The 13,972-nt window shown below is 32.0% G+C and overlaps 1 protein-coding gene across 1 annotated transcript in view; it reads left to right on the top strand.

Moving 5' to 3' along the window:
- LOC124359191 (transcription initiation factor TFIID subunit 1) overlaps window positions 1–13,972 on the top strand; it is a 53,429-nt gene that overhangs the window by 31,060 nt on the left and 8,397 nt on the right. The window contains exons 10-20 of the mRNA XM_046811734.1: window positions 2,017–2,137; window positions 3,303–3,444; window positions 3,768–3,898; window positions 7,010–7,231; window positions 7,357–7,482; window positions 8,453–8,586; window positions 9,475–9,643; window positions 9,957–10,104; window positions 11,549–11,830; window positions 12,528–12,730; window positions 12,824–13,006. Coding sequence (XP_046667690.1) covers window positions 2,017–2,137; window positions 3,303–3,444; window positions 3,768–3,898; window positions 7,010–7,231; window positions 7,357–7,482; window positions 8,453–8,586; window positions 9,475–9,643; window positions 9,957–10,104; window positions 11,549–11,830; window positions 12,528–12,730; window positions 12,824–13,006 — 1,861 coding nt within the window. The remainder of the gene's footprint in view (window positions 1–2,016; window positions 2,138–3,302; window positions 3,445–3,767; window positions 3,899–7,009; window positions 7,232–7,356; window positions 7,483–8,452; window positions 8,587–9,474; window positions 9,644–9,956; window positions 10,105–11,548; window positions 11,831–12,527; window positions 12,731–12,823; window positions 13,007–13,972) is intronic.

The following is a 13,972-nucleotide window of genomic DNA, read 5'->3' on the forward strand; positions in this document are numbered from 1 at the left end:
TATGTGTTCATTAATACATAAATAGTATTCTATTTCAAGATAGTATCTTCTACTGATTGTTTATACTATGATGCCAAATTATTATAATGATTAAGTGTAAAATGTGCAAAAACGTGTTACGTACTGGTAAATTATTGCAAATTTAATCAACATTTTGATCAACCTAAGGAACAGCGTAATTAGTACTGAACAAAATTTTAGCCTTTACACTGAAAAAATAATTCAGTCCAGTTTGAAAACAAAACTTAAGTTCTTTAGAAATTCAGCGAACTTAAACAAGTAAAGAGACATACAAAGGGCAGATGCTTTTCATTACACAACTAGCACCAATCTAGTTTAATTTCAACACCACCCCTATAATTTATCAAGGCTCAAAAGGTAGGAATAAAAATACAATGGTTTTATATTAAACACTGTAGGAATACCTCACACTATGTAGTTGCATACAAAAGAGTGTAAAGCTCATTTCATTCTTGAGACGTCTGCAGACAGACAGACAATCGCACAGAAAAGACATTTTTACATCTGCCCGGTAGACAAAAGAGAAATTTTACCAGCCTATTGTATGATATGCTTCAATGTCATTCAGATAAATTCTATATATGAACATTCATCATTATCGAACTCATTCTTGCCTATGTAGAAATGAAATTTCATGCAAAGTTTAAAGTCTACAGATAACATCTTTCTTGAGATATCATACAGATGGTACATGTACTACAATGTCACTTGTTAAAATATCATACAATTGTACTAAGTTTGTTTAAAAATTTATTTATTCTGTGATTTTCTCTTTGCCAATAATATGTTTAACCATATGACCATTGTAAAAGTGTTTACTAACGTTCAGCCTGTGAAATGATGTGCATCATCATCAAACTTTGTTACCTATATAGACTATAAGTCAGTTCGCTCTCGAGATATCATGCAGACAGACAGAAATAAACTTCCATCCCCTCGAGCTGACGCTCATACAATTAAAAAAATAATATATTATTATAAAGTTTTTATTTAATATAAAACAACAGATTATGATATTCACTTCCAGAACACAACTCAATAGAAAAAATCCAATCCACAAGAGAATGTGCCAACTACCTTATCAACAACCTATCCTCAGTATCAGTCGTGCTATTCCTCATTTACAGAATGGGCTGCAATTATTATTATGTATATCAATTGATATGTGTAATGTTGCAGCCTGCAGTAGTGTGTACATGAGTTGGATGCTCTGGTTGTTAATTGATATTTCTGATATAATGTTGCAGCCAGCAGTACTGCGTTCGTGAGTTGGATGCTCTGGTTGTTAATTGATATTTCTGATATAATGTTGCAGCCAGCAGTACTGTGTTCTTGAGTTGGATGCTTTGTTTGTTGATTGATATTTCTGATGTAATGTTGCAGCCAGCAGTACTGTGTTCGTGAGTTGGATGCTCTGGTTGTTAATTGATATTTCTGATATAATGTTGCAGCCAGCAGTACTGTGTTCGTGAGTTGGATGCTCTGGTTGTTAATTGATATTTCTGATATAATGTTGCAGCCAGCAGTACTGCGTTCGTGAGTTGGATGCTCTGGTTGTTAATTGATATTTCTGATATAATGTTGCAGCCAGCAGTACTGCGTTCTTGAGTTGGATGCTTTGTTTGTTGATTGATATTTCTGATATAATGTTGCAGCCAGCAGTACTGTGTTCGTGAGTTGGATGCTCTGGTTGTTAATTGATATTTCTGATATAATGTTGCAGCCAGCAGTACTGTGTTCGTGAGTTGGATGCTCTGGTTGTTAATTGATATTTCTGATATAATGTTGCAGCCAGCAGTACTGTGTTCGTGAGTTGGATGCTCTGGTTGTTAATTGATATTTCTGATATAATGTTGCAGCCAGCAGTACTGTGTTCGTGAGTTGGATGCTCTGGTTGTTAATTGATATTTCTGATATAATGTTGCAGCCAGCAGTACTGTGTTCGTGAGTTGGATGCTCTGGTTGTTAATTGATATTTCTGATATAATGTTGCAGCCAGCAGTACTGCGTTCGTGAGTTGGATGCTTTGTTTGTTGCCGGTCAGCTTTGTCCTCTCTACGAAGTACCGGGTCCCAATTCCAAGCGGGCCAATAACTTTGTGCGAGATTTCTTGCAGGTAATATTCTTTTCATTATTTTGAGTGATACACACTTGATATACCATTACTTACAAACTATTACAAATATACTTGTGTATTATATTGATCTATTCTAATTTTAATTTTTTTTTTATTTTGTAGTTTAGATACTTGTAAAGTATCAGCCTTTGCTTTAGATCATTATTTGCAAACCTGTAGTGAACCTTGAAAGGATTAAAAAATGTGATAGAATGCAGAAAATTGTAAAGGAGAGTATTCCTGAAAGGACTCAGCAGGATACCACCTAGAAACACAAATAGGATAATGGTTAGTGAAAGGAAATCACAAGAGTTATTCTTTACTTAATAAGACTTTGCGACACTGTAAGTAAAAGGAAGCTGACAGTAAAAGTGAACAAAGTTGGCATGGAAATTACTAGCAGCTGAAATTGTACGTGAAGTTAGCACTTTTCTTTCTATCGTATCATGTGCGGGTAAGAAATAATAGTGTTGCCATCCATAAATATAGTACAGCCTAAACCAACCGAAAATATATCATTTGAAATTAATTGTTTCACCTTACATGTGCTTTCATAGTTTATGGTGGATCCAAGGAATCATGCTGATATAATAGCTTTTCTATATTTACAACAGTGCAGAGTGTAGTGTTGCCACCGGCTGTATTTTTGACCTCCACCGTTTGACTGTATTAGTTTATTATCATATTATTATGAGTCGTGTTGAATGTTTCTATTATTTAAAGTAAATTTTTACAGATATGTAGATTACTATTGATAAATTAATAACCTTCACGAACTATTTTGAGTTTTTCCCAAATGTATATACATTTAGATTAATACATATAGTTAATAGATTCTTCTACATTCCAAAAAAAAAACAAAGAAAATCTTCGTTCCGTTGAAAAAATTTTGATAAGTATAGTAGATTATGCCAATGATTAGCTTAATAATATTAGCAATATGATAATTTACCTAGAAGGTACATATTATTATCCTAAAAAACTAGATTTTTAAGAATGGACATCAGTAGTAAACAGACTAATATACTGAGCATATATTTAAAGTTTTAAATTAAATTAAATTACAGTGTGAAACTTTTATGTTATAGAAAATGTCAAAATGTATTTTCTATTGTTTTAAGTTTTATAACTCAGACTATAATATTAACTTTTGTTTTCCCCACAGGTGTTTATCTACAGGCTGTTTTGGAAGAGCCGAGACACACCAAGGAGAATCAAAATGGACGACATCAAGAAAGCTTTTCCATCTCATTCTGAAAGTAGTATTCGCAAGCGACTAAAACTTTGTGCAGACTTCAAACGAACAGGTAGGTAGTTTAACTACGTATTTTTCAGAGTACATCTATGGTAGACTAAAACTAGACTGATTAAAGAAAACCATCACTTAATTTTTCTCTATTTAATCATAACATATCTTCATCACAGGTGATTTACAAGCTCTAAACAAATGGTAAATGTTCCTTTGAACACAGATAAAATGAAATAGCTTATTGTACACAACACAAAAATAGACCTGACTGTGTTTAGTTTGAAACTATCATTGTCTTCAGTCAGTTTTTCAAACAATTCTATTCTTTAATTAATAAAAATGACTTTACTGTCAGTTTTTACCATGCGATGTGTAACCAAGGTATGGACTCCAACTGGTGGGTGATCAAGCCTGACTTCCGTCTGCCGACTGAGGAGGAGATCCGAGCTATGGTATCGCCTGAGCAGTGTTGTGCCTATTTCAGCATGATCGCGGCAGAGCAGAGGCTTAAGGTAGGTACATCAATACTATCTCATACGCAGTATTATATATGTACAGAAGGCAAAAGCATTTAATAATATTTCTTTTAATAATAATAATCACTATTCCTAAAATTGCCATTACCCCCAGAATGGTCTGTGTATCTGTGATATGTACCTGCCAAGATAAAAAATATATTTCTTTTTGTATTTTGACACAATTTACTTGTAAGCTTGTAATGAGTTAACCCTGGAACTGGCGGTCATATTTCTCTCAGTGGCAGAGTGTTTTAGTACTTCATACATTGCCTCATATTTATTTTATTATTACATGTTTACTACAAAGTACCTATGTCATATTATATATTTCTTTATTCAGCATTGTTCAAGGAACATTTTTCACATAATATAATTAAAAGAAAAAAAATACCCGTACTCTAACTCTTCATGAAAAAAAAAATTATTTTTAGAAAAAAGAAAAGTTAGTTCAAAGTTTTTGATTTGTAAAATTGTTGTTGTTAGTGATATGCAAAATCCAAAATATAGAAAAGGAAGAGCATTTAATTCTGAGTAAAAATAAAACAACACATAGTTTATAAGTTATTTATTTTTTTATGTGGTAAATGATACAAAAATTATACACTGACATTCGAAAGTGCTACTTACCAAAAAAAGTAAGAACTTCAAAGCCCACTTGGATTTGTACAATCTTGTAACTATTAGTCTATATTAATTTTCTTTTTTTTCTTTTTTATTATATATTTTTTTAATTATGTTCTGATTGAATGTCTAAATCGGAATCCTTATCGTTGCTTATTTTATGTTCAACTAGTTCTCGAATGTCACTTGAACGATCGCGGAAATTACGATCCATTACGTAAACACGCACAGAAAATTTACTATTGTTGTGTTATATACACAACCATCATTACAACAAACTCAAACAAACAATAAACCAGACAGAACACAATGCAGCTGACGAAATAACAATAGCCAAATGAACCAGTTGACTTATCGCTGCGCGCGCAACTAGCTCGGTACGCGGGAGAATGTAATCAAACAGTTCAGAGATTATAAAACGTATGGACGTGTAACGAAAAGATAAAATTATTTATTAGTGTATTATTTACATAAATTGAACCTTCCTCTTTCGATTGGTATCAATGTACAACTAGTTCTCGAATGTCACTTGAACGATCGCGGAAATTACGATCCATTACGTAAACACGCACAAAAAATGTACTATTATTGTGTTATATACACAACAATCATTACAACAAACTCAAACAAACAATAAACCAGACAGAACACCATGCAGCTGACGAAATAATAATATCCGAATGAACCAGTTGACTCATCGATGCGCGCGCAACTACCCTGGTATGCGGGAGAATGTGAACAAACAGTTCAGAGATTATAAAAACGTATTGACGTGTAACGAAACGATAAAATTATTTATTAGTGTATTATTTACATAAATTGAACCTTCCTCTTTCGATTGGTATCAATACCGATACTCTTGGATCGTGTTTTAAGTACGTAATATTGAGAAATAAAAGACGTATTAAAACGCCCGATATCGGGCGCTGCCATCTAGAATGCGACTAAAACGCCCGATATCGGGCGTTTGCCAGTTCCAGGGTTAACTCACACAAGTTACATATTTTATTAAGTAGGTGTCTTGCCAAAGCTGGCCAGAAGCACGATGCTGAGGTTATCAGTTGAGAGATACCTAGATTGACAGGTGTATTGATTGAATTCCTGCAGTAACTTTTTTTCTTCTTTGTGTTATTTTTACTTTAGGATTATTTGACTTATATATGTTTAGGATTGGAATAGAAAATAATATGGTTCTACCAGTAAACTTGTAGTAATAGAATATACAGAAGTGTTTATTGTTAAACTGAATATGTACAGATATAGAATATATATATGTAATTTGTCAATGGTTAACAACTATTAACCCTTAGCGAGCCACAAATAAATAACCAAAACTAGTCCTAAGAGCCATACACCTTAAAAAATAAAAAAGAGGTAAAAAAACGACACATTTTTTTAATCTTTATTCATTTACAGCCAAAAAATGGTAAAATCATAATGTCACTGAAAAAATTTAATTTTGACATTCTATGTGTTCATATATAAAATTAACAATAGTTGAACACAATTATTGTAATATTTTACAAAAAACAAGCATATAGTAATTTTTATTTAGAGAAAATATAAAGAATATAGTACAAATTTATATATATATATATATATATATATATATATATATATATAAATTAAATAAAAGCAATGAAACTAAAAAAAAAACTTGACAATAAAGCCCTACATCACGATAATAATGCATAAACTACACTCTACATTGATTAAAAATATTGATTAACATCAAAATTGAAAAGATAAATATGCGGATCGAAAATGGAAGAGTGAATAAACATCTAACCTCACGGAGGCTACAGGCAGACTAAGCGCGCGTCAGTAGACGTCGCTGGCTCTGCGGGAGACTATGAACATCCGGCCACCCGCTATTTTGTCGATCGAACAAGAGCCGTGACCTTCAAAATAGACACGAATGGTTGTCCCTTGTTTAACAGTTTTTACTAAGTTTGTTACCCAGAAATGCTTTTAATAATATTTTTTAAAAAAATTGATTTTGCGTCAGTGGACGTCGTTGGCTTTTAGCGCTAGTTTAGGTATGACGTCTAGTAACGTCATTGGCTCGGAAAGGGTTAATTACTTTGCTAGTAACATTATAAAAAGTGACAAATCTCACAAGAATAAAGCAAGAACAACACCATGTTTCACTATTAAAAAATTAACAATTAATTAAATTACCCAGTCATTTAATTTTTATTTAGTTTATAAGCTGCTAAATTACTCTATACCTGAAATCTTCTAAAGCTATTTATATCACATTACAATAATGTAATGTATTACATAAATGGAAAACAAGTGGTTACAGAGATCTGAGCACAAAAAGTGTTGTCATTTGGTTTAAAATGAATTAAAACATGTTTTGCTGTTAACAATAATGTAATATGACATGAAGTATTACTATATTAGCATGAAGTTGGTTTCAGAAATCAACAAATTTTTGTGAGTTGATGTGTCGTTGACAATATCCTTAAATGTACGTAGGATGCCGGCTACGGAGAGAAGTTTATCTTCACTCCTCAGGAGGATGATGACGAAGATCTCCAGTTGAAGATGGATGACGAGGTGAAGGTGGCACCTTGGAACACCACCAGAGCCTACATCCAGGCCATGAAGGGCAAATGTTTACTACAGCTGACCGGACCTGCCGACCCTACTGGCTGTGGCGAGGGGTTCTCCTACGTCCGCATGCCCAATAAACCCACGGTAACTAGTCACAAACTTTCTCAATCCTCATATTTGTTACAAGTGTATTTGAATGGACTGACACGTAAATTTGCAATAATTGTACTTCACTGTAACTTACACACAACAAATGTGTTATTTTACAGCAAAGCAAAGAGGAGCAGGAAGCTCAGCCCAAGAGAACAGTGACTGGTACTGATGCTGATTTGAGGAGACTTTCGCTGAACAATGCTAAAGCCCTCCTGAGGAAGTTTGGAGTGCCTGAAGAGGAGGTTAGACCAATTAAAGTTGTATTTATTACAATTGATAGTTCTTCCAGATGGAGTGTAATAAAAACTCGAATATGATTATTTGTTGAAAATATACGTAGGTTATGAATTGGGGTTTTTTGTTTGATTTTAATAAAAATCATTGGGATTTCAAACTTGTTTAACGGTTTAATTGTTTCTGATTACTTTACTTTATTTTGTTTAATTTTTTTAATACTTTTATTATGAATTTTTTTTAAAGTGATCAAGGTATTTATTGCTGTCATTTGGTGTATAATAAGTCAATGCATTGTGATGGTCGAACACATTGATGTCAAAACAACTGATACCTTTCAAAACACAAAACGTTTGTGTTTCTCATTATCTGACAAAATGTTTGTTTCTCCCGGCTTGTGCAAGCTTGCCCTTAAAGTGGTCATGCTCGCTTATGTGTTGACGGATTTAGTTGAAAAAAGTACCAATGGAATTGTAATATTCCAAAATATTTGTTATAACAATACTGGTATTTTATATTATTTGACTTTTAAAAATTTTCAACAATCTCAATTTTGTTAATATTACAGAAAATTACACCATTACTTTTTCATTATTTCCTCTTATTTATCATAACCAGTATGCAAAATCTGGTATTTGTAGCTTTACTGGTGCTAGATATACTATTTTTTTAAAGTAAAGTAGGTGCTAGTATCTAAACAACATATTTCACAGCCTTTATTATCTCTCATTTTCTGTTTGAACACTCTTATCTGAACATCCTGTATATATATATATATATATATATATATATATATATATATATATATATATATATATGAGATATTTAGAAACCATTATGTTAGTCAAAGTAGGTATAAATCACTTGTGGTATAATGATTATAGTGAAGCAAAATTAAATGTAAAACTTACTAAGTCACTTACTTTTACATTTGTTGATAATTTTAAATCAAATATATAATTTTAATTTGTATTGCAGATTAAGAAATTATCTCGATGGGAGGTCATAGATGTGGTGAGAACTTTGTCAACTGAGAAAGCTAAAGCTGGTGAAGAGGGGATGACTAAGTTTTCTCGAGGAAATCGATTTTCGATTGCAGAACATCAAGAAAGGTAGAATTATTTTCTTCTTATAATTTTAATTAATGTGTATTTGTGTTATTTAATCGTCATTTACTCTATACACTGTGAACTGTTGTAATTACTGAATTGTATATGCCTATTCCTGGTTAAATTACGCAATAACAGCTCATAGTCTTTACTTAATACTGTAAAATCAATTCAGTTCATGTTTACACCACAATAGTGGTCAGTTATCAAAGAGTATCATGAATAATCATCGTAACGAGTAGTAATCCATATAGTAATCGACCTACTGCACAGAAACTGACTAAAATGTATTATAATGCAAATTTTTCAAGTCATCTATAACAAGTACCACAGACAATTTGAAGCTACAATATGAAAGCTTGTTGCATTGTCTTTAATATCATACCTGATTACTTGGCGCACAATTTTAATGCCTTAGTGTTGAGTTCCTAATAAGTTTGTGTCACAATCTCGGATGCATAGGAGAATCACAATTAGGTCTCTATGAGGTAGCTGTATGAATCTTTTAAGCAGATTAAGATGATCATGAGCTGTAGATCACTTGGCGGTAACAGGTAAGTTGTCTGTCTATTCCGCAGAGAGGTGGGGGAGTGGGTTGTGTGATAGTGAGGGAGACAGTGTTGTGCGTACCATGTGTAGTGTCCTTCCTTCCATTTCTCTTTTTCCTATTATTATCTCTTTCCCAATTTTCCTCTTTACCTGTTTTACATGACTGGAAATAGACAGTTATTATTTGTTTCTGCAAATGTTGTGGTTAAAGATTGAATAGTATTTCATGAATCCAGATAGCCCAATCAACTTCTATGAGCCTTTCTTTTTATATAAACAAAAAATATATCTTGAGATCCTTGATAATTTCAAGTTTTACTATCTAAACACGATTTATTTTAGATATAAAGAAGAGTGTCAAAGGATATTTGATCTACAAAATCGAGTACTATCCTCGTATGAAGTACTGTCAACAGACGAAGGAGAGAGTTCAGATGAGGACAGCTCGGACATTGAGGAAATGGGAAAGAACATTGAAAACATGTTGGCTAACAAGAAAACAAGCACTCAGGTAATTCGGAATTCTTCAAAAAGCAATTTAAACACCAGTTAAATACAGTTTTAACTAACTTTTTTACAAGAGCGATATGCTCACCGTTCATCAAAAAGTGTTATTAGTAATATAAGTATACTTTTGGTAAGTTTACATATTGACAGTTCAATATGCTTTTTACGTTCAAATTTAGGTGGTTTTAAATTAGAAGTTTTCTTTATAGATAGGTTTTTATTTTTATTTTTATATTTATTTTGTATATTTTTTATTATATATAATTGTTTTAATATCTAAACTACATTTCATTGTTATTATTTGCTTCAATTTTCAGTTATCATTGGAAAAAGAAGAACAAGAACGGCAAGAACTTAGAAAGTTAATGATTATGGGTGACTCTGATCATGATCCCAGAAGGAAAAAAGAAATAAAAAAGGAAGATGATGATATCAACTCTTTGGCAAACTATACAGGCCAACCAGGTATATTTTGGATAATTAATTTTATTCTTACTTAGTTGAGCTTTACGTTAAAAAACAAAAATAAAATATATCGCTTCCTGGTGGAAGTAGATACTGCTTATTTTTTAGCACTCTGACTGATAATATGAAGTTCCTAGAATGATACAAGGTGTTTTGTCTTTGCGCAGCATATTTTTTAAAATTATGTGCTAAATGCTAAGTAATAAGTGTTATATATCAACTTTTTTGTTAGAAACCATAGAAAAATATGAAATATTATAAATATGCACTTACTACAGTATAGTTTTTTTATTTATACATAAATTGAAAAATGTCTATTGTAAATGTTTTGTTTTCTAAGTTTCACTCCATGTAACTTTCACATGACTTGAGATAGTAAGATACTGTAAATGTACAAAATATACACAGTTTTGTAGTGAACAAACAGATTATGGCATATAATATACACTTATTTACAACACAAAACCATTTTTTTATAAAAATGTTTAGTATGTACTCCTTTTTTGGCAGTACACATTTATAGTGGTGTTGGATGAATTATTTAGACAAGAGGAATATCAGATAATGATAAACTGTTTTCACTGTCACTATCAATTTTCACAACCCACCTCACATTCCACTGGTTTATAATCATCCAGGCTATCTGACAACAAATCTGGCAAAGAAATATTATCATGCACTTTTTTTGCCGATATGTTGCTTTTATCATCAAAACTAATATTTTCATCATCCAATAGTTCACATATATAATGTCAACAACTAGGATCGCTCATTTCACAACATAACAATCAATAAACAACTAGCCTACATAATAACCAAGCAACAATAGCAACAAAGAACGTTACTTCAAGGCCGTGCAGCGCGTTACCAGCTACATAGTCTGTCAGCTGTATGCCATGCAGCATTTGGATCGATATCAATAACTTGACAACTAGTAATATTAAGAATTTAAACTATATAAAATTAATTAGTGTTTATGAGTAGAGGATTTGATTTGTGCAAGTTATGTCTTTATAACTTAAACGGTTTTCGTGTAATAATAATAATGGAAAGTTAACCAACAGCTGTGCCATTTTTATCAGTTCACAAGTGGTATTGATGAACGTCTGTGCCGTCGGTCGTCAGTTGGAGGGTTAAACCAAATTAGTTGTACTTTAAGTTATTTTTTAACGTAAAGTAAAAATTTAAATTAAGCTTTGATCTGGCAATACGCTGATGGCTTTTGTATTTTGAAATTACTTTTTCATTAGCCAATCAATAATTTCAAACTTTGTTAAGTATATGAAATTACACAGAATATAATTATTTAATGAAGAGGAGAAGAATAAGGAATCTTCATGTACTTTCGAAATAATAAAAAGTATACATAAGAAATGTACAAAAATCATTTCAAAATTATTTTTCTATTAAATAAATATATTTTTAATGTTGTATATCCCTACAGGAAGAGTGCTGAAAATCTACAGGACATTCCGTGATCCAGAAGGAAAAGAGTACACAAGAATGGAAGTTGTTCGGAAGACTGCTGTAATAGACACTTACGTCAAAATTCGGTCAACTAAAGATGATAACTTCATTCGTCAATTTGCTACCCTGGATGATGCACAGAAAGAGGAAATGAAGCGGGAAAAAAGGAGGATACAAGAGCAACTAAGAAGAATAAAACGGAACCAAGAACGAGAAAGAATTACTGGTGGAGCATTCAATTGTACTCCGTCATCATCATGTGAGTTCAAATTTAGTGATATGTAGATGGTGGTGTAAGGTATTTAAAACACAAGGTTTTTATAAACCTTTGAAAACAATGATATAAAATGCAGTTTTGAAAAGTATTAAATTAATCAAGAATTACATTTGTTGCTTGTTCCATGTTTTAATCAATTTACTAATTTTGATATTTCAAATAGTTAATGATCTGAGAATAGCACTTAGTTTTTCTTAATTCAGGTTTGCCCTAAGTTATGCTTAGCTGTCTAATAAATAGCTGCAATATTCAAGAATGCCTACATACCCATGTAGGATGAAAACCCCAAATTAGAAACCACTGTGTTTGAAGGTCAAATGGTAGCAGATATTCTCAAAAATTTAGTTTCATTTAGAATAGTGCAGTCACAGTTTATTGTGCTAATTGAAAAAGTGATAAAAGGGCCAGTGGAGTCAAAAAATCCATTGCCCTTGAATTCATTGAATTTATATGTGTAACAAACAACACATTTTTGTTGTTGTTCTGTCTTATAATCGAAAATGATTATGTGCTAAAAATGTAGATGTTAATAGATTTAGGCCTACTCACAAAACTGAGTTTTTTTGTTTATACTGTAAATAGTTGTTAAACTGTTTTATTATAATACTCATTTATTTCTTTTTTGTTATTACAATTCATTATATTTAGTTGTAATGTAACATGGTTCTCAATGTTCCAGTCATGTCACACTCACTGCTGAGTCAGAACACAATGATGGGAGACAGTAATGAGTCAGCAGGCACCAACTTGTTATCTCCGAGTAAACCTTTGTTTTCTGCTCAGAAATCTTCTCCCTCCATCAGTACACCAACACCTCCTCGCCGCCGTAAACCAAACAAGCTCAAACCAGACCTTAAGCTTAAGTGTGGTGCCTGTGGAAATGTAAGTATATATAATTTTCTCTCCTAGTAGATATTATTAACAGGTACAGGTTTCTAGTAGAGTTTGAATGGAATAAAATATTTATTATTCCAGGTGGGCCATATGAGAACCAACAAGGCTTGTCCACTGTACCAAGGTTCTTCTCACAATCCACCTCTCAATGTGGCGATGACAGAAGAACAAGAGGAGGAGATCGAGAAGCAGCTTAACGCAGATGATGAGGATCTAGTCAACATTGATGGGACTAAAGTCAAACTTTCATCAAAACTTCTTAAGGTAATTGAAAAAGTATACCACTGCTAAAGAGGATATGTTTTTAAACCAAATAAATTCCACACAGTGCAAATGAATACCTTTATTTCATTAATTTATTGCATTTTTCGTGAACAATAAAATATCCTTTTAATTTTTTGTATAGATTTATGAGTTGAGTCACCAATACTCAGGTGGTCAAACATTGATATGTCTTGCATATCAAGCCAAATTTGACTGTGACATGAGATATTATAATTATAAAATTAAACGAAACATATTCATAGGTGAAACAAGTAAAATATCTGAAATATACTAACATTCCTTGTGTATACCTCCACAGAATATTAAAACAGTCACAGACTAATCGGCTGTTTCACACAAGGGTTTAACAAAACCCAATCCTGCTGTCCATGTTTAAAGATAAAGACAGGTTAACAGTTTGTATCAATGAGCAAATTCCACTACTTTGATATTGTTTATTACCAATTTATTTGAAGATCTCTGGACCAGATGTGTTTTGAATTCTGTAAAAACACAATAGTTTAATGTTTAATCCCTTAACTGCTGGTTTACTAATGTAATGTAAGGTCTGTGAGAGAACAGTTTCCTTTATGTTGTTGGGTTTATTGTTGAGCTTTAAAATCAGTATGTCCGGTAATAGTAATGAATTATGATGTTTCAATTTATAAATAAAAAGAGGTCCACAAGTTAAAGCCAGCTCCTTAACTTACGTTTAACAAAACTTTGCATATTAGGTAAACAGGTGGTCTTGTAGGTGTGTAAATTGATTGATGTATATACAGAAGCTAAATTAAAAATCCACTGAATCATCAAAAAGGATGTACATGGTAATCTGATCTATTCACTCCATTATGAATTATTAGACAAAAACTGTTTATGTCCAACCGTTTTCAGAAATTCTGTAGACATATTTAAACCATTACGCAAATTAATATGTAAACAATATTATTAGCAGTCGTCTTTTAC

This window comes from Homalodisca vitripennis, chromosome 1 (genome assembly GCF_021130785.1).
Source record: "Homalodisca vitripennis isolate AUS2020 chromosome 1, UT_GWSS_2.1, whole genome shotgun sequence".
Classification (NCBI taxonomy): Eukaryota; Metazoa; Arthropoda; class Insecta; order Hemiptera; family Cicadellidae; genus Homalodisca; species Homalodisca vitripennis.